The sequence below is a fragment of the Eleutherodactylus coqui genome, chromosome 2 (assembly GCF_035609145.1).
Source record: "Eleutherodactylus coqui strain aEleCoq1 chromosome 2, aEleCoq1.hap1, whole genome shotgun sequence".
Lineage (NCBI taxonomy): Eukaryota > Metazoa > Chordata > Amphibia > Anura > Eleutherodactylidae > Eleutherodactylus > Eleutherodactylus coqui.
In genome coordinates, this window is record NC_089838.1 from 153,579,396 (window position 1) to 153,601,470 (window position 22,075).

The following is a 22,075-nucleotide window of genomic DNA, read 5'->3' on the forward strand; positions in this document are numbered from 1 at the left end:
GAGGACTTGCTTTTTCTGGACCAACCTGTGGTTTGTATTGCTACCATTTTCGAGTTTTTTATTACATTTTTTTCTTTGAGACAGGGTGACCAAAAATGGCCTAATTCTAGCATTGTGTATTTTCTTTCTGACAACATTAACTGTGAATGTTTTGTTTTATTTTTTTTTGTTTTGATTTATTATGAACCAGTCTTTTTTACCAGTCCCCATAGTGAACTTGAATTTGTGATCGTTAGATCGCTTCAGCATTGCAATATATAGTATTTCTACCAGCATTCTTTTAGGACAGGCCACACATCCGTCCTTAACAGTCTAAAATACATGACCCTGGGCCTTTAGAAAGTCCTGAGCTGGCATGATAGCTTAACAAAATCTTGTGATCTCATCATGAGAGGCGTTTGGGGTACCTGGACTCAGATTAGGACATTGATAGCGGTCTTTAAAAGGTTAACCACTGCAATTGTTGTGGATTTTGATTGTGGCTGTTACGGGCATGTTCAAAGACAGCATACACTCTCCCTGTTTGGACCAGGCTCACCTCTCGGGTGCGCTTCATACAAACGCTGCCACAGGAGGGCGTACATGTACACAATTTAATGTCAAGGAGATTAATGAAGTAATGTGTTGTGGAGAAATATTTTGATTTGTGTGTGTCATTCGCAGATTGATTGTATTGTACTCAAAGTGATTATCAGGATTTCTCCATTCTTTTTTTTTTATAAAAAACTCTTTTTAGTTTTGCATATTTGATGCAATTTAGGTATTCTCTTGCCATGATTAGTCATTGCATTCCTTTGAATTCTTGTCAAGTGTCCTAGTTTATTTTCTCTCCATATAAGCAATTAAGCATCCCCATAGAAGAAATTATCTGAATTGCGATTAAAGAAAAATAATTTGGACAGAATGCTCAAAAATACATGTGAATGATAAAAGAAAATATTAACCTCGGTTATAAATTGTAAAACTCGGTGGGGCACATCAATACAGTCATAGCACTATGCTTTTCAAAAAGAGAGTTATTTGGACATTTTGGTGCCATTTACGCTACATTTTTCACGCTACATAGCACAAATTACACTTATTGGCCCACCAGGCAAACCTTTCTTGTATATATACTCCCCTTCCTGGCTGCTATACTGTACATATGCACCAGTTACAAAAAAAAATAGTGGTGAACTATAGTAAATTCCACAATTTTTCATGCAACACACCTCCAGTGCATACAATTAAAACAAATATAATATTTACAAATTAAATTAAAAAATAATGAAAACACAGAACATTACAGCTTTGTATAATATGCTCTGTCTAGCTATTCTGAAAAAATGAGTTAAACTGAATCATTGATTTTTCTGGCGGAAGAATACATGCGAGTGACACGACTTTGTTCTTAATACTGCACAGACTATAGTTCCCTTACAATACCTGGGTGACAGTTAACTGCTGTGCTGGGCCCAGGGTCACTTTGAAATAATGCATGATGGAGTATATTTAACACGTCCCACCATAGGACGTACGTTTACATCCTGGCTGGGAAAGACATTATACAAGTGAATGTTAACTTACGTCCTGAGTTTAAAGTGCTGCCACGGTCATGATCGTGGCAGCACTGCAGTGATGGCTGCTGACATCATTAGCAATCAATTATTACTATCTGCTAGGTGACCAACCCAAGCGGTCCTGCCTCAACGATCGCTATAATTGGTCAGTCAGTGATGACTGCCAATCACAGTGTGAGAGTGAAGAACACGTTATTTACATCATGATCTCACTTCCTGATCATTGAGGTGTGTCAGTGGTGGTTAAGAGATCTAGTTCGGAGACAGTTGTGTGAAGAACAAAAATAATTTTCCAGCCATCATGTTTGTGCATTATAGTGTCATGTCAGTGTAGGGTTTGACCATTATATTAGTCAGTGTAGTTAATGTAAAGTATGATCAGTCAGTGTGGTGGTCATTGATAAGGACGGTACTGCACTGGTCTGAAACACGTAGCAGTCTGCCATGCTTTTCCTGAACCAATTTTAGATGTATCCAATAAAGGTTATGTTTTTATGAAGATGGATTGAGTACTGGGCATCATCTCTTCCGTATGCAGAAGTGACCCCACTCTTGAATGTGCAGGAATTTTTATTTTAATCTTCATATCTGCTTTATGCATCTAAAACCATTACTTTCAGCCTTTCAACTGGACTTAGGCCTTAGTCAGACGGGCGTTTTTAGCCGCGATTTGCGCATGCGCATGCGTCCGGCGATTTTATAAAACCATTGCTTTGCAATGGTATCGGACACATGAGCGCTTTTTATGCGCTCGTCCGATAAATTATAGAACAGAAATCGCAGATCGCACCTATCTGCGATCTGCGATTCCTGTTCTCTTCTCTATATGCGCTCAATGGGGCCGGCGGCAGCAGCGCCGACCCCATTGAGAACATATAGAAGACAAATCATTCTTCTCTGCCACAGCTGTAACAGCTGTGGCAGAGAAGAACGATGTTTGCCCATTGAATTCAATGGAGCCGGCAATACAGCCGTCTCCATTGAAAGCAATGCGCTGCGGGCGAGTGTGGGATGAATTGTCGGGAAGGGCTTAAATATATAAGCCCTTCCCTGCAATTCATCCAGAAAAGTGTTAAAATAAAAAATATATATGTACTCACCTGCTCCCGGCAGCCGGAGATCCGCACGGCCGTCCTGCAGTGGGTGTGAAGGAGGTGTGACTCAGACTTGCCCCTGATTGGCTCAGCCTGAGCCAATCAGAGGCAAGTCTCAGTCACACCCATTCATGAATTCACACCTCCTTCACACCCACTGCAGGACGGCCGTCATGCGATGCGCAAATCGCGCGAAAAAACGCCCGTGTGACTAAGGCCTTAAAATGTATGTTTTACATTACTAGGAAATATATTCGCTGAAATGTGGCATCTACCAATTCAGTACCAGATTTTTACACAACCAGTGTTTTTTATGAACTTTCACATTTACAGTCATGTGAATAATATTTCCTTCATTATTAAAATGCAGATATAAAAATTGATAAAACAGCTACTGTGTGAGCGTGTCAAAGCATCCATATGCATAAATTACCCTATTTTTACTATTCATTGCCCTCAGTTTATGGAATATCTGTCAGATATATAGATTATATTGTATTTGTGCACTAGTTCATTTTAGGTAAAGTGTCTTACAGAAAATGTATTATCAGTCCCTGAGACCTTGACCCTTACAGTACCATCATTTTCCTAAGGCAAAAATATATTCTATTGCAGAGCCAATGACTTCAGAATATATTCTGATTTGAACAACAGTATTTTGGAAGGTGTCATGTGGCATAAACAAAAAGCCACATCTACTGTATACCTATGAAATAGGCAATTCTGTAAAAGAAAAAGAAAATATATGGTGCCTCATAGCATAGGACTAAGCACACAAAAATCAAGGTAGGAAGAAAATGGGTCAAATGCTCATCTGCACAAGTTGTGCTAATGCAGGCTCAGCTCTGATGATGGCATGTAAGAGTGTTACCATTTTAATAAAGTTTATACTCCCTGCTGACGAGACAGGCAATTTAGACAATAATTTAAATTTGGCTATAATAAGCGCTTGTGACGGTGAATTGTTTCTGCAATCGCATTATATACCATATACATACCATAGTTTCTAAATTTAAGTACCTTGGCATAACTCTTGAAATGCTACAATAGGAAACTGGTTAGTGATCGGATTGTGGGCTATGTACATAATGGTGGATTTTTGCCCATTAATATATAACCACAAAAATTGGGAGAAAGAATTTATAAGTTTTATAGCCTGGGGGAAAGACTGTTTAGGGTTTTGGAAAAAAGGAACTATATTGTCTGCATAAAGCCCCACTATGCTTTCTCGACTTCCCTAGCAGATACCTGTGATAACCGGAATACAACGTAGTCAGATTGCCAGAGCTTCTATGGCTATGGCAAATAGGGCAGGGGATAGTGGGCAGCCCTAGCAGGTTCTCCGTGAAGGCCAATAGCTGTTTGATGGGATGCCTTTAACAATAACATTTGCTTTTGGGGATTTGTTCATAATTTTAATTCATTTTAGGAATTGAGGACCAAATCCAAAACAAATAGGACAAGCTTATTGGAAATTTTATTATTTTGAATTGAAGGCTTTCATTGTGTCCAGTGAGGCTAAACCATAGGGAATGTCGTTTGCCTGCCTAGTTGAATGATTGCCTGGACTTGGCAGATATTTATTGTTGTTGATTTGCCATACGTAAAGCTGGCTTGGTCTGGGTGGATAATAGAAAGAATGACGTTAATCTAGTGGCTAGCACTTTAGTTAGAATTTTATAGTCAACATTGATCAATGAAATTGGTTGGTAGGAGTCACAACTGGTGGGATCTTTTTCTACAACGCTATAATAGCAGAGTCGTAGAGAGAAGGAGGAAGGGATCCCTCCAAAAGAGCATGTTGTATTGTTTTTTGTAATACTGGGGAGAGCTGTTCCATATATTTCTATTTGACCTTCTGTGGGGATTCTGTCCAGTCCAGGGGATTTGTTTATTACCATGTCAGAGATCGCTTGCTGCACTTCTTCCAGTTTAATAGGGGCATCCAACAGAGCCACTTATTTGGTAGAGAGGATTGGGAATGTGAGATCTTCTAAATAGGTAAGATTGTCAGTTAGTGGCTTAGTTCTTGATGACCTATCTAATTTAGTGTAGTAGTCTTTAAAGCAGGTTGTTATAGCCTGTGCTTCTGTGACTTCTGAACCATAGGGGTCTTGGCATGTAATTGGCCATTTACATGGGACGATTATCGCTCAACATTCACAGGGGATGCTGATTATTTTGTCTGTCCCACCCTATAGCAAAAAGTATGCACATTAATTGGAAATAGTTTTCAACCCCTGAAAATGTGTGTGCAAGGGGAGGGTTAAGGTGGTCAGGATATTCACTCTGATGCGGTAGGCGTGCATGGCTATCACTGACAATTAGACTAGTGACAAATGACTGTATTCTGACACTAATATGTATTATGATTGCATAAATGCGACCGAAATACGCTTGTTTCATCGGCATTAAAGGCTCCAGAGAGAAAACAGAAGCCTTTTCTACCACTTCTGATGAGCTTCTTTCCATATTACCCTCAATGAGCAATGTGCAAATATCACCAGCCATTTACTTATATTTTGTATTTGTGATAGCTGCTGAATATTACAAGGCACTGATGAGCAATGACATTGACATACTTTAAGTCACAGTAAGGGCCCATTTTCTTCTTGGACTACATTTTAGCTTCAGCTACACAGAAGGGCAGTTTTCGTTTGTTAGGTTAATAGTTGCTTTGTTCTAATAGTGTTTGCATTTAGAACATATATAAACATCATATTTGTACATTAAGCAGTTGTAATGATTGTTGAGGTGGAAATTGAATGTGTACAAATAAAGCAACAAGGGCTTCACTTCTCTCTATCTGTTGTTTGTGCCTAGGCTCTCCAAGCAGCAAGACAGCTTCTTTTACAACAGCAAACAAGTGGATTGAAGTCTCCAAAGAGCAGCGAAAAACAAAGACCACTGCAGGTACAATATGTTCTAATGAAGGCGATGGTGTAATGTAATGTTTGCAGTAAGAGGACATGACTGGTAATTCACTGTTTATTAATGTACCATTCACAGTTATGAGGATGGTCAATAAATAACACTTCTACTGGTCGATTTCTATTGTTTGATTGCATTGTACTTGATCAGGGACATTATTGATAGGCTACATACAACATGAATATAAATTTTCACTATGGATAACTTATACAGTTATTTACTACCATTCTGGTGCACGATGTCTTTTGAAAGGACTTCAAAAAGTCCTTGTAGGCATAGAAGTTGTACAGAGAAATAAGACATGCAAGTCCTCAAGGCAAATATCTGTATATTGTTTGGGATACAACGCTATTTGTGCTTTTCAAAAGTAGTTTCCCCTTGTTTCTAACATTCAATTTTTTTTTAGACATAAAAAGTTCATTTTTCACCTGCAGCTGAGTAGTCATTCCAGTATACTCAATTGGCTTGTGGCAACATCTTAATTCATAACTTTAGTTTTAAATAATACAGACAGTAAGTGAGGAACTGTCTCCCGAAGGATACCATGAAAATGCTGTCAGAGAAGTGTACCTGTTTTCCCCCCTCTCAGAAGTGGAGAAATACTCATACACTAGCACAAATTGAACTTTGAATGTTTAATTTATTATCTCTGGAGGATTTTGTATCAGTAGAAATAATGTGAAATTCTACCAAAAAAGTAAAACTACATATGTATTATGATTTTCCACTAAATTTCTCTTTTGGTTCTTTATATGTAATATTTTAAAAAATAGTTATAGTAACTATCAAACAATAGCAATGTAAGTTATAACCTTTTGCTTATATGATCTATTGGATAGCCAGGATCACCATTTATAAGGTGAATATCTCCTTTAGCTAACTTCAATAATAGTAAGGTTAGCATTTTAGCAGATATCTCATCAATCCCCACACTAATATATTGTTCAAGCAGCAATGTGACATGGGCATATGAGGGTGGGGTTTATGTTTGTGTCTTGTGGCTTTTTGTGGCACCCTGTGCCAACTACACCTGCTTGTGGCTTTTAACAGCTTAAGGCCCTTTTACTAGGAATGATTATCATTCAAAAATATTGTTGAAACAAGCCAAAATGAATGATAATAATTCAGTGTGAACACAGACAACGAACGACGAACAATAAATCGTTCACTTTTCATTCTTCGTTCATTTTATGCTGCCATAAAAATCATTGTTGGCTCGTTCACTAATCATTCGGTTTAAATACCGATCGTTCAGTCATTCTCATTGATTTACACAGCGAATTAAACAACTGAATGATTGCTCGTTTGAACAAGCCAATGATGTATCTGCCTGTATAAATCAGCTGCCAGAGCGAATTCTGACAACAATCACTCGTTCAAACCATGACTTGTTTGGTGTAAACCGACTCTTGGATTTTGGGAGTGGGGTCTCATTTTACCTTCAATAAGAGAATATTAAAGATAGTCATTAAGATTGTTGTCAATGCAAATCAAAGACACTCAAATGTACAATTTTTCTGTGGGTTGTTAAAAAGGCATGGAATCCACAATAAAATATTACTCAATAGTTTTGTTCTAACTGAATTAAATATTGTTGTAGATGGACCCTTATTTTTAATATTTAAGGATTCTATAGAGGCATGGTCTTTTCTACTGGACTGATTCATAGCAAGTGTAGTACCAAAAACTATAGGCGTTTAAGATTAACCTCTAGAGTCGATAAAACGTTCAAAAGATTTTTTTTTTATTCTGTCCTTGAGAGCCTACCCTATATACAAAATAATTGCTCATTTAACTTTAATGTAACTTTATCATTGACTTTAAAGGGTATTTTGAGAACTGGGCAGATTTTTGAAAAGTTTTACTATACAGACTTCAGCTAATAACTTCATGTCAATTGAAATGTCACATGACAATAACAACCAATGACAGAGCTGTGCCCGTGATTTCCTGACATGATTTATAGTATATACACACACTGCCATCATATGCCAAACACGCAAATAATGATGCCATTTACCGTACACGCATAATGCCATCATTTGTTTTATAGCTAAATAGTGCTAATACTACTATTAATAATCTTTATTTGTATAGCACCAACTTATTCCGCAGCGCTTAACTACATACTACATTATGCTGTATACACAAATCTTCTATATACTCAAATACCACCTCCGATGAGATGTGAATAGAGCCTTACTGTGCTGTTAAGGATATTAAACAGGATGTATCTGAACTAGAAGGTAGAAAATTATCTTTAAAGAAAATTGATGTAATTATGTTCAGACATAGCAGGAGTTAAAAATTGTCATATTCTAGAGGGAAGAGCTTTATATTTCTTTCACTAGCTTATCACAGGTCAGGTCATTGGTCAGGCTGCAGACTGAGAAATACATTCTTACAATACAGACAGGTCAGAGGAGAGTTTGGTACAAATACCATGCTGAGCACTTCTGCACTTCACTTGTTCTGCTGTGCGACTGGAAGAAAATCCCAAAGATGACATATCTCATCCTTCAGCTATACAAGGTGCTGTACTGTCTTAGGTAAAGGGGTTTTCTGAGATGTTTTATTACAATGTAAGGTACTGTCACTGCATTCAGATTTCTTATTTGGTCTCTGAGCCTGGATTTCCAACCCTGTCAAACAATCACCACTGGATCATTTTCATGACTGTAATGGCATTTGCATTGGCCATATGGCCATTTTCTTATAATGGCACTTCCCCAGTGAACACAGTATCATTATTCATATGGTCTACATGGGGCAGGTCTATCTTTCAGAGCTGTGCCAATTCTGTTGCAGTAACTCTGGTGCATGTGCCTTTGTAATCCATTGTAACTCATCACCTCCTATATGGCATATCAGCAGTTCTGTGCTGTACATGAGGGAGTCTGTTGGGTGTACAAGTAAGTGTTGTGGATGAGTTAAGAGGAAGGCAAGTTGAACTTCTGACAGGCCCATAGACCAGAATTGTAGAGCAAAAGCTAGTAGTGCACACCAGGAATATGGAGACCTAAAGAAAGAAAAACAAAACTCAAAAAACTTATGGGATTTTCTTGAATCAAAAAACATGTTTCTACAGTGAGATTTGAAAACTCCAAGTATCAGAAAACCTCTTTACATAAAATCTGTCTCCCTTGTTATTTTAATAGAAATTGACTTTTTAGGATTAGCGTCTAGATGGCAGTTGTTTGGCATACTAGGCACTAGGTGAGTGCTTTGCTCACCTTCCTGACTGGTTGGCAGGCTCTCGATTCTGCTTGGAGGAAGCAGATGATTTTATTGTGCTGTACAATTCCGCGGCCTCTTCTACTGGTACAGCAGTGGTAAGGGTACCTCGCCACAATAGCTTTTAAATGCATTACTGTTAAACGGCAGTAGGCATTCCAGAGGATATCCCAGTCTTCTCTTGGGCTAGTCAGTCTGTGTACTTATTTACTTCTAGCATTGCTTTGATTAACAGCTATAGATTTCCTGCATATGTGGTTCACCTTTATTTTGTATTGAAAACCGGGCATCCAGATTATTCTTCCTTAATTGTTAGCAAAATGATGTAGAGATTAATTCCCATCTCTGAGATTTCTGGCATGTCCACAGGATATGCCATCAAAGTCTGATAGATGTGAGACCCATCTCTAGGATCTGCACCTATCTTGAGATCTGACCTTCCTGGACCCCAATCAAGTTGTATGCAGTGACTAGGGGTGGTTGGAATTACAGAGGCAGCCAAGCTGGCTGTCTTATACTGTTTCCATAACTCCATAGAATTAAACTGGAGTTATGGAAACAGTATAGCACAGTAAGATATGCTGTTTCCACAGCTTCCGAATGAAGAAAACACTGTAGTTCACCATACTATGCTGTTTCTGTAACTCCCATTTACTCCTGTGGGAGTTACAGAAGTGGAATAGTGTGGCCCGTTTGGCTGTTTCTCAGCTGAGATGGACAAAGATGGGAATATAACTTTAACAACATGGCAACATTGTTTGTGAGGCTGAAAATCGAGACGTTCGTCAATTTAGCCTATTATGCTGCGATCTTGATCCAAAGAAAGGCAAAAAAAATGCATGAGGATAAAAGCTAATTTTGCTAATCTTAGAGAAAATAAGTATTTCATATTTCCAAATAATGCAATCAGAATAAGCTAATCTCCAGTAATCTAGTAACTATAACTTGTGTTTTTTTATTACACTTAACAAATGCATCGAGGCCACTTTTATACTCTTAGTGAATGCGCCATCACCACATCCTCAGGCAGAAAGTTCCATAGTCTCACTGCTCCTACAGTAAAGAACACCCTTCTATGTTGATGTAGAAACCTTCTTTCCTCTAGACATAGAGGATGCCCCCTTGTTACAGTTACAGTCCTGGGTATAAATAAATCTTGGAAAGATCTCTGTATTGACCCCTGATATATTTATACACAGTTATTAGATCGCCCCTTAGTTGTCTTATTTCTAAACTAAATACTGTGCATATAATCCTCTTTTATATTGATGTAGAAACCATCTTGGTATAAATAGATGATTGGTTAGATCTCTGTATTGACCTTTTGATATACTTCGCTATTAGGTCACTCATTTGTCATTTTCTAAACTAACCCAAATTTTGATATTGTCTCTGGGTACTATAGTTCACTAGAGATGAGCGAGTACCAAAATGCTCGGGTGCTCGTTATTCGAGTCAAGCTTTTCGTAATATTCGAGAGCTGTATTCGAGTAACGAACCCCATTGAAGTCAATGGGGGACTCGAGCATTTTTGTATTAGACCCGCTGGGTGCCGAGCTTTTTTACTGCTGTGGGTGTGCGCACACTGGCACGTTACAGCAGGAAGTGGAAATGCAGGGAGGGGTCGAACTCGGCGTGGTACTTGCTCGAGTAACGAGCACCATTGAATATGCTAATACTTGGACGAGCATGTTCGCTCAATTCTATAGTTCACCCATTCCATATATTACTTGAGTTGCCCACCTTTAAGCTCTCTCAAGCCCTACTATGCATTTCTTGTGCACTGCTGACCCAAACTGTACAAAATATTCCATGCGCGGTCTGACTAGTCATTTAGTGTCTAGTGCCCTGATCCTATTGAGCTATGACTTGCTCCAAAACACTGTGGTGTTTTAGAGGAAACCTAGTTTTAACATTCACTTACGGTTGTTAGTGTGTGCTGTGCTCAGAAATACATTTCCACCGGGTAGCATCCCCCTCCCCACTTCAGTATGATTGACAGATCTCTCGCTTTTTTGTATAAAATGAGAGACTTGTAAATTATAGTCATCTCAGTGAGCTAGGTGTGTGTGTGTGTGTGTGGGGGGGGGGGGGTAAGCATGACTTGGCTGACACGTTAACAGCATCTGTATTTACATTATCCATATGGTTTAGAATTAAGTAAATTATATAAATAATTTTGTAAATGAAATATTTGAAGATTTTTTTTATGGAATAAATATATTGTATTAGAAAATACCTTTAAAAATGGCTGGCAGTACATAATAGATGATAATTACAGGCAGCACACTGTATAAGACCCCCTGCACATGGGTGGATTTTTGCAGCTCATAATGTTCATAGCATGCTATGGGGAATCGATTCTTCTTGCGCATGAGTAGAAATCAATTGCGGTTTCCACTCGTGGAAAGAAATCGCAACATGCTCCATTTTTGCATGCATTCTGCGTGGACGGCTTCCAACGACAGCGCAGGAAATAAAAAAATCTGTACTGTGCATGTCCGGCCGCGAGCCACCACAGTATAGATTAAGAAGAGAAAGGACAGGTACGCGTAAATGCCGCTGCTGTCAGGGTCGGATCCCGCTGCGGCTGCCACATGCGTAATCCGGCTCTGCCGTGTGCAGGTGGCCTAAGGCCCAAAAATGAAGTGTGCAAAATTGACAAAAATATGCAAATAAATACTTTATTGAATCACAAAAAAAGAATTAAAAACACTAAAAGTGCACAAAGTGCAACAACTAAACCTGAAGGGGGTACAAATTCATGTCATGGATCAGGAGTGTTGGTGAAGCCACAGACATGGCAATATGTGTGGGGTTTGCTCGTTTTCCTTGCTCCAATATATGAACTCCTGTACGCCCGTCATGGCGCCTTCGAGATGTGTTGTTTCTAAGCATTACTGATTGTTGCCTTGATAATGTTGGTTTTTCAGGTTTCTTCTGTATGTCATTATATCTGGGGCACTTTGGACTACATACATGTTAGATCTATTTGCTAAGCTGTTAGTGTCTATTTAATCTAAATGTCAGTGCATTGTGCTGGCTTTTGTAATGCTGTTTATTGTATAATGCTGCTATTACTGTAACTTCTGCATCATGTGTGGACTGTTTATTGTGAGGTGTATCGTTCAGTGGCTGCATGACATGGCTTTGCACCCCTTTCAGTCTTAGTTGTTGCACTTTGTGCGTTTTTAGTGTTTCTTTTTGTGTGATTCAATAACATATTTATTTGTATATTTTTGGCAGTTTTGCATACTCCTTTTCTCGTTATTCTTATATTCTGTTAGAATACTGATTTCTCTTTGAGAGAAAGGTCATCCATGACACCTTAGAGCACCCATTGTACTAATAATGTGACTTCCTTGTATAAAACTTAACATAAAAGTATTAGTAATGTACTAATTTACCATACAGTAGTACATGATTGAATGCTACCTTTTAAAAGGAGATCATCCCGGTTTCCAATATACTCATTCAGCATAATTGCAAACAGTTCAAACTAAGTTTTATAGTGACTATATCATTGAAGGGTTTGTTTATTGATGGTAAATTCTATCATGTATTTACAGATATTCCATTATTTGAATATCACCAAAATAATACCTTAATGTACAGTGATCTCTTCCAAATCCTGGTCAGTTTTAGAACTTCAGGTTATGGAATTAGCTTTACAAGATAACATGAAAATGAATGTTCATGGTCAAGTGATCCAACATACTTCAATTTTTGTTAGTGAGGTTGGTGGATTCTCCCAGGTGTATGTGGTAACAGTGGTCACCTGTAGTGGCAACAGCCCTATTTGGCTGATTTGTGCCGATTGCCTGAAGGGTGCTGTGGTAGTTGCCACATAAGATAATGAGCTCATATGCAGTTAATAAATAAGCTGTATACATAAATAAGTTATTGTGAGTGTGTTTTGCCAAGTGGTATATGTCTTGTACCTATCTAAGCTGTTAGTTTTAGCTGTTTGAGGCTAAATAGTTTTTATACACTATTATATATATATATATATATTGTTTGTTAACACAGCATAAGCTTTCCATTGTGACTTGATTTTCTTTGCTCTTGGCTTACAGCAATAAAATAATAGGTCTGTGCTAATATTTACAAATTTTAAAAATACAAGATTCTATCAATTTTAATTTGCATTTCTTTATTAACTCATTGTTTTTTAAGGGTGAAGGTTAGATGAAAGAGAAGCAAGAAATGCATACCAATATGTAAAGATCTACTGTTTAATTCACCAAGGTCGTATTGTAAACTGTAAGTCAGGCCATGATTCATTTAATAAGCACATAGTGCAAAATGCAGAGTAGTAACCATATTAACATGTGATTAAACAAAACATATTGCTTGATTTAATGCATTATTATTTTTATTGTACACATATCCAGGAAAAAAAACCCCTAATGCACGTCTGCATTTATTCTTTTGTCTCTCTTGTATATGTAGATTGAACCGCTTTGCCCAGCACTTCATGTCCTCTAAGCCATTGTACAGAATAATGTTGATTATGAATGTTCAGTGATCACATTCCACTTGTGACTTGAGTACCTATTACCACATCACCAATGCAAACTAATCCTGGCACAATAAGTTTCAAGTAAGATATTGTAAATTTTCTTCTGATAATTTTCCCTGAGAACTGTACATTAAGAGGCATTACCGAGGTAGAAATAAAGCTACAACTAGGCTACTTCTGACGTACTCTGCTGGTCAAAAGTATTAGAACACCTCAATTTTTCCAGTTTTTATTGATATTAACACAGTTTAATGTCTCAAATGTATTTTGAAATGAAAGCATAGAACAAATAAACCATTTAAGAGGAATAAAAATAATGCATTAACTTTGTTTCACCAAATTAATTCTAGATTTTTAACTTTTCAAAGTGGCCTTTTCTAGCTGATATAACAGTTTTACACAATGGAGGCATTCTTTCTATAATTGCATTCAGGTATTATTTAAAATTTCTTCCTAACATTGTTCCCACAAATTTGCTGCTCTTGTAAGTTGCTTTGCGTTCACTCTTTTGTCCAGTTCATACCAAACAAGTTTAATGGTATTTAAGTCTGGAGACTGTGCAGGCCATTCCATTCTTTGAAGCCTGCAGTCTTCTTCTTGTCGTCTTAAGTAGTTCTGACATAACCTAGTATGTTTCTGATCATCGTCTTTCTGTAATATGAACCCCTGACCAACTAGGCGTACACCAGAGGGTAGTGTATGATGTATCACAATACTGTGGTAGCCCTCTTTGTCCAGGGTGCCAGTCACCATGGGCATGTTGCCTCTGGATCCAGACCATCACCTCCTTCATGTTTGACAGTTGGCGTCATGCACTCAGGCACCATCCTCTTACCTGCCTGACGACATACAAAACCTTGCGTGATTAATCAAAATTTTACTTCTTTGGTATATCAGTCCATGAGACCTTTTTACACTCTTCAGTAATCCCCTGGAGATGCTGCTTGGTCCAGGCAAGTTTTTTTTTTTTATATTGCAAACTTAGCAGTGACTTCCTGACTGATACCCTACATGTGTAACCTGCGGATAGAAGTCTTCTCTTCCCAGTTGAAATGGAAACTTGTTTATTTTTTGCTGCATTACACTGTGCTTGAAGATTTTGTGCTGTAGGATGCCTATCACGCAAACTGTTGACTCTCAAAAACTTAGAAACTGGAGGAAACTGACAGGAAAAGGTCTGGCAACCTAAGACCGCTACAAAATTTGGTGACAAGTGCATTTTGATGGTATAAGAAACTATTCTGACTGCCACCTTGGCTTTGTTGGCAATTATCCTATAGGACAAACCTATGTTTTTAAGGGTTATAATTACCTCTATTCTTTGGTTTATGGCCTTTTTTTGCCATTTTAATAGCAATGTGTTCTGTCCTGAAGAGCACGATTTTTCAAATCCTGCCTAGAGGGTGTTGTAACGCAGTCTGCTCCAACACTAGTTATATAGAATGAGAGGGTTTAAAAGTAACCTGAGTTGAGACACTTTTAGGAATAGCTTGCATCTAATTTCAAACCATAATTTGCTTTCAGTGCTGCAGAGTAGCTGTCCTTGATGTGTTCCCTGAAAAAGTCTTCTGGTTAAAAATCATAGATTCAGGCTATTGTTGCGTTTTCAGGTTAAAATTTTTATAGTATTGGTATATTTTTAACTTACTTTTGAAGCTTTGAACCATTTCACATTATTTGTTGGACTTGAACTGTGTTATTGTAAAAAATAACTGGAAAAATTGAGGTGTTCTAAAATTTTTGACCGGTAGTGTATAACATTACAATTAGTAAAATCTGTAACTGGTTATCAATGTGTTCTCAAAGTCCCGTATTTATCTCATACTAGCGGTCTGTAAAAGTCCACAGACCACTAAGGGACTAAATCTACTTTTACATAGTGGCTTTAAAGGGGTTGTGCCAGAATTTACTCTTTTCACCTATTCATAAGATAGGCGATACAAGTCTGATCAGTGGGTGTCTCACTGCCGTGTCCCCCTCCTCTTCGCTGCGCGTTTTCTACAGCCCCAACAGTGAGAAAAGTGAATGGAGCAACAGTTGCGCATACACAGTGCTGCACTATTTATTTTCACCCCGGAGATAGCAATGTACAAGCGCTTGGATTTTTCCATCAACGCCATTGAAATAAATGGAGTGGTGGCCATGCATGTGTGGCCATCGCTTCATTCATTCTGACATCCCTACTGGTAGGAAAAGCTACCCCATAGTGTCAAAAAGAGGGGGACAAGGGTCCCCATTCTCAGAATCGGTGATGGTCTCGAGAGTGAGACCCACACCGATCAGACTTTTAGCATCTAATTCTGGTACAACCTCTTTAACAATTGAAGCAGACCTTTTTGCAAGAATGCTGTTGCCCTATTCTCTTAGCTATAACACATCCTTACCATTCATGCGTAATTAAAGGGGAGGATTACAGTATAATTCAGATGTGTCATAAAAGCCAATCTTCGAGCAAATGGGTCCTGAGTAGAGATGAGCGAACGTACTCGGTAAGGGCGATTTCATAATCGAGCACCGCGATTTTCGAGTACTTCACTACTCGGGTGAAAAGTACTCGGGGGCGCTGTGGGTGAGCGGGGGGTTGCAGAGGGGAGTGGGGGGGAGAGGGAGAGAGAGAGGGCTCCCCCCCTGTTCCCCGCTGCTACCCCCCGCTCCGCCGCGCCCCCCCCCCCCTGCCCCTTGGCGCACCCGAGTACTTTTCACCCGAGTACTGAAGTACTCGAAAATCGCGGTGCTCGATTGCGAAATTGCGCTTACCGAGTACGTTCGCTCATCTCTACTCCTGAGTTTATTTGAGTTCTCACACTCATAGATTTTTGTAATTCCAATTTATATCTATAGAAACAAACTATATATTGTATGTGGGCATCTCTACTCAGGCACCAAAGACTGGAGCTTGCTTTTTCGTGACATATCTCTGCCAGACATCTTCTGATTGGATATACAAAAAGGCAGTTATCTAGAAAACCTCTTCAATGCCACTGCAGTTATATAACTGTGTTTACTTTACTGAACATTGCATAAAATTATATAACTGATCATGGGTGCATGTTTTTGTAAGTACTAGTTTATTAAAATAGTATTAATGTAACATTGATTATGTTTAAAATGTTTCACTTAGAAAACATCCTCATAAGTCTCTCTATATATTTAATGACCAAAATAAAGCTTGAAGACAATTGATAAAATTTGCTACAATTTTCCCACACTCGTAGCCATAGCTACTTTGATAGCTGTTTGTCAAAAAAAATCAAGCATCTAGAAGAAGTTGTTATTTGTTGCACAGCTCGCTATGCAGTTATAAATGAGGCAGATATGCAAATGATTAGAGTTCAGACGTGATTAGATGATTCCACCTGAGGCTCTAAAAGTGTTTCCACCCTTAGCCTATAAAAAGGCTTTCAGAAGCTACTTGTGTAGTGCACCTCTTTTTCTGCTTGTGTAAATCTTGTTGACCACTAGACGCCTCTACAACGCAATCAAAGAGATTTTGCCAAGTTAACAGAGTTTGCGAGGGGCGCATTATTGGAATGCCAGAAGCATGATGGCTATATTGCCCACCACCTGGGCTGTTCTGACCAGACTTTTAGAAGGTGTTTGGACCAGAGGATGCATGAGGGCATGCACACAAGGTGACTGGGCTTAGCATGCTCTTGACAGACCACCAGTAGAGAGGATCGTCTGATCATCCAACAAGCATGAACAGCTCCGACTGTTTCATTGTCCAGCCATGGAGAGACAGGTGGCACCATTATTATAGGCCCCTGTGTCTGTGGGAATTATTTGCAGACACTTGGCTGAAGTGCCCATTATGTATACTGCCTCAGCACACACCATCACTTCTGTTTTCGGTGGTGTCGTGAACGATGAAACTAAACTGCTGCAGAGTGGAATCATGTTGTCTTCAGTGACGAATCCAGGTTTTGTTTGGGCAATGATGACAGCTAAGTTCATGCCTTCCTAGGGGTGAGGGGTGAGTGCCTCAATCCTGCCTTTGCTGTGGAATAGCACACTGTCCCCACTGCTGGTGTGATGGTCTGGGTGGCCATCGCATGTGAAAGTCGGTCACCCCTAGTAGTTGGTCAAAGGGCAATGACAGCTCAGTGATATGTTCAGGGCATCCTGCAGCCACATGTGTTGCCTCTCATGGCAGGGCTTCCAAGAGGCTTTTTTCTAGCAGGATAATGCTTGGCCATCCAAAACAAGGGTATTACAGAAATGCCTCCACAACATTGCCACAGTTCTGTTTATCACCAATAGAACATGAATGGGACCATCTGGAATGTCAATGTAGACAGCCTACGAGTTTACATAATCTAGAGGTTCAGTTACAGCACATATGGACTGATATGTTGCAGAATATCATACAAACCTCCATGCCCGCCTGTATCACATCTTGCATCCAAGCTACAGGTAGCTCAACAGGGTACTAGAGCCTCCTTTCAAGTGTTCAGTTTTCCACGATTAATTATCCTTTTGCTTTGATATTGTAATCCCCTACTTATATCAACATTACAATCACACGTAGAAAGTTTTATTTGATTCCAACAACTTCTAGGTGCTTCAGCTTTTTTGACAATGAGTGTATAAAGAATTGGAGCATGTCTTACTTTAGCTTTATCACTTAAAAATAGAACTAATATATCTTGGCGGATAACTTAAAGTGCAGAGTCTGCAGTTACGCCAGGAACCTTGACCCCGAGGGCGCGCATATAAGGAGATGAGGATATTAATGATGAGTGATAGTTGGGGAACTTTTGCTACCGATTTTTCATTTGGTTCCAGGTGCTTCAAGGTACAACTATTGTATATAGCAATATAATGTGTAATGTGTTGGCTTCGAGAATATGAACCATATGCATTTGACTAGGTGAGAATATAAAGCACTCCTAACAAATATTTGCAATGAATAATTCAGATTTTTTTTATGAATATAATCCGAATTATTCATTGCAAGTACTTGTCACAAGTGCTGTGTTTTTTTTCTGGAAGAGTACGAACTTGTTTTGGTCCTCCACCTGCGCCTTAAATATCTCAGTTTGTGTGCAGAACCTTTTTTGATTTTAGCTGAGAATATCATAGAGCTAAACTGGAAGATTTCTGTATAATTGAATATTAAACCTCCTATGTGAATAGCAATTTGATTAAGGCCAGATTTACTCAGGCGAATGCAATGTCTGTCAGACAATTTTGGACTGATATTGCACTCTTAAATCTGCAATTTCTGTGCGAGTGCTATTCGTTTTTGTGAAAAAATTGCATCACAGTACAAGCGATTTTCACGTTTGTGAAAGTCGCTTATTGTTTCAATAGGAGAAATGTAAATGGTGCATTGCACTCGTATGAAACTCGCATGCACATGCTAGTTGCATGTGAGTGTGATGCAATTTTTAACTTCCTCATATCAAATAATGGGTGAGTTTTCTGCGATATCGCAGAAAAATACGACATTCTGCAGGTTTTCCATCTTGCAGCGCTGCTGCAAGACAAAAAATGCCAAAGTAACTTAACCCATTGGAAACAAATTTGTACTGAGGATGATATGCAATATGTAAATTTTCTTTACAACCAATGACCTGTGAAGGTAGGCAGAATTAACTTTGTTAATAATTTGTGCTACACCAGCTTTTCTGTGGTACTGGACCAAACAGTGTCATCCAGCGCGAATACCAGTTTGCCTCCTCCCTTGATAACTTCAGTTAGCACTTCCAGGAGCAGGGAGCCAGCGATTGTGCCACAAACATCAGGGCCATGTGATGGTTAGCTGCAACAGTCACATGACCTGGTGTCAGTGATATCATTGGTCTGCACCCAGGGTTAAAGGCCAAAGGAGAGCAGGTGCCAGCAAAATGGCAATGGTGGAAGAGTTGGAAAAGTGAATATATGATTTTATTTTAATGCAGCAAGCTGAACATCATCTTTTTCAAAACAAATGTTCCCAGGTAACGCCTCTAGGGCCTTAGTGACCAGCCGTACAGAGTTGTTTGAGGACTAATTTTTGGATATACAACTTTTTGATTACTATTTATTCTTGTTCCATGGAATTGAGATTAACAGAAAATGGCTATTTCGGCATTTTCTTTTTTTTAACTTATTAAGGAATTAATCATGCTGGATCCGTAATGTAATATAGTATCAGTTGTTATGAATGTATATGTAGTTTTTTTAATTCAATATTTAAACCATTGTGTGAAGGGGAATACATTTTAGTTTTTTTCTGTAAAAACATTTAGATGCCATCTGCAGGAGTAAACAGCATAAATGGGTGATTAGATGAGCAAGTGCACATCTTTTCATTCCTTTTTTTTCCAAAAAAAAGACCCCCATATGTGACAGAGAGCAAATATGTTCTCTGATTTATAGGGGGGGTTAACATGAAAAAAGTCCATGTCACCGCTTCCCTGGGACGTACAGGAGAATTACAGATTTTCTCTGTTGCCACTCCCCAGTCTCCTCTGCACACAGACATCACAGCTGTAAATTCAATATTCCTGACCCCACTTCAAACGGTTGTAGCTCTGATTTCTTAAGTGCTCTAGACATGATTTGGCGCAGTTTTACAGCCAATAATCCTGGCTTTAAAGTGATACAAAAAGCATGTCAGGAGCACTGATAGAACCAGAGCTTCAGCTGTTTGAATTAGAACAAGCTCAGTGTGTCCAAAACTAATGTCCTTTTTCTACGGAACCCGATTTGTTCCAGGTAAACTGTAGGGGGCTTAAATTGCCTGTCCCCCACCCTGCTTAAAGAAGCAGCTTGGGGTATTTTTCCTACTCTGTTACTTAACCCCTACCTCCATAGCAAGGAAGAGCTTGGTAAGAACTGCATAGCCATTACTGATATGGCTCTTTTCTAATACTTTTACAAAGACATCAGTAAATAGTGTCACTTTAGTATAGTGTGCTCTGTCATGAGTTCATTTATGCCAGATCTTAAAGAAATGTCATTTCTACTTGTTTTACACAAGACCCGGCAAATTGAAAGTGACCATATTATGGTTTCATCAGTATGTGATTTTAGTTAAACTAAACCCTCCTAACAATCTTTTTTCTAAATATAATATACATGTAGAGTCTGGGCCCTGGTGCAAAATCTGTGATGGGGACCCCCTATATTGATAAGTACGTTTCAGGCCATCACAGGTACAATTGCCCAGAAGTGACTGCGAATTTCCCTACTCTATAGCTAAACTACCTTATACTATAGATAATTCATTATACTAGAAATGTCCGGGTAGTTAAGAATCTATCTATTGCCATACACATCCAGTCTGAATTGAAATGTATTTTATTTAAAGATGAAAGAAAACAATGTACAGATGACACTTAGCTATGTGCTATTTGAAATAATAAATGATTGTCTAATTGTAGAATTCATAGGCTCTAAATATACTACATGTATAATGGAGCGAGCAGAAAGTCTTTCTGTCATTTTTTTTTTTTTACTTTTACCTTTCATTGAATATTTTTATTGTGGTGTTACAGATACAAAAGTGAGTTAAAAAAGCCAGGAGCATTTTGAAATGTGAGATCTTTAGTTGTCTCTTGCTTCTTGTTATGGAACAGGATTTTTCACAGTAATCTAAAATCTTTCTTGTCTTCTCAAGGTAAAAAGCATTGCTAGAGGCCGAACATTCTTGTACAGGTTATCTGTTATCTGTAAAGTAAGAAAAGCGTTTGTGAGATTCCTTTTAAGGACTAATAATGTTTTAAACACAACTGCTGTGTAGTGTGGGTCCTTTCACTCATTACACAGAAACAAACAATACATTTCGCTGCTAAAAAGCTATAATAGAAATGTGTTATAACTGTAGGCCTCCGATTCTAAGTCACCTAGTAATATGTAATTTCATACTTGTGCGGTTGATAAAAGATCACTGTGGATAAACTCTAGAGGAAATCCAATTCTTTTCAGCATTATCTGCTGTTTATCCCTGGCACAGCATATCAGTAATTGTTACATTTTGCTATGTATTGCTTAAAGGGGTTGTCCCGCGCCGAAACGGTTTTTTTTTTTTCAACAGCCCCCCCGTTTGGCGCGAGACAAACCCGATGCAGGGACCTAAAAAAAAATCCGCACAGCTCTTACCTGAATCCCCGCGCTCCGGTGACTTCTTACTTACCTGGTGAAGATGGCCGCCGGGATCTTCTCCCTCGGTGGACCGCAGGGCTTCTGTGCGGTCCATTGCCGATTCCAGCCTCCTGATTGGCTGGAATAGGCACGTGACGGGGCGGAGCTACACGGAGCCGCTCTCCGGCACGAGCGGCCCCATTGAGAAAAGAAGAAGACCGGACTGCGCAAGCGCGTCTAATCCGGCGATTAGACGCTGAAAATTAGACGGCACCATGGAGACGAGGACGCTAGCAACGGAACAGGTAAGTGAATAACTTCTTATAACTTCTGTATGGCTCATAATTAATGCACAATCTACATTACAAAGTGCATTAATATGGCCATACAGAAGTGTATAGACCCACTTGCTTTCGCGGGACAACCCCTTTAAGTATCATGTGCTGGTAACTAAAGGGTACTGTACACAGGGCAATTACTGCCAGAATTCTCACTGGAAACAGCAAATTTGGGAGATAATTGTCTCATGTACACGTTGACGCCAACAGGGCACTGAACGAGAAATCAGTCACTCATCGGATTCACTTGGCTTTTAGTAAAACAAGCGACTATCGGCCCGTGTAAATAGGAGTCCCTCAATGTTTGAGCAAGTCCTGCTTACTATG

General features: G+C 38.9%; 1 protein-coding gene across 15 annotated transcripts in view; it reads left to right on the top strand.

Moving 5' to 3' along the window:
* FOXP2 (forkhead box P2) overlaps positions 1 to 22,075 on the top strand; it is a 275,679-nt gene that overhangs the window by 100,640 nt on the left and 152,964 nt on the right. For 14 of the 15 annotated variants that reach the window (XM_066591788.1, XM_066591786.1, XM_066591795.1 and 11 more), the window contains one exon: positions 5,477 to 5,566. In XM_066591788.1, the coding sequence (XP_066447885.1) occupies positions 5,477 to 5,566 (90 nt within the window). Of the gene's footprint in view, positions 1 to 5,476; positions 5,567 to 13,034; positions 13,082 to 22,075 lie in introns of those variants that run through there. The other variant, XM_066591798.1, reaches the window with a different exon arrangement.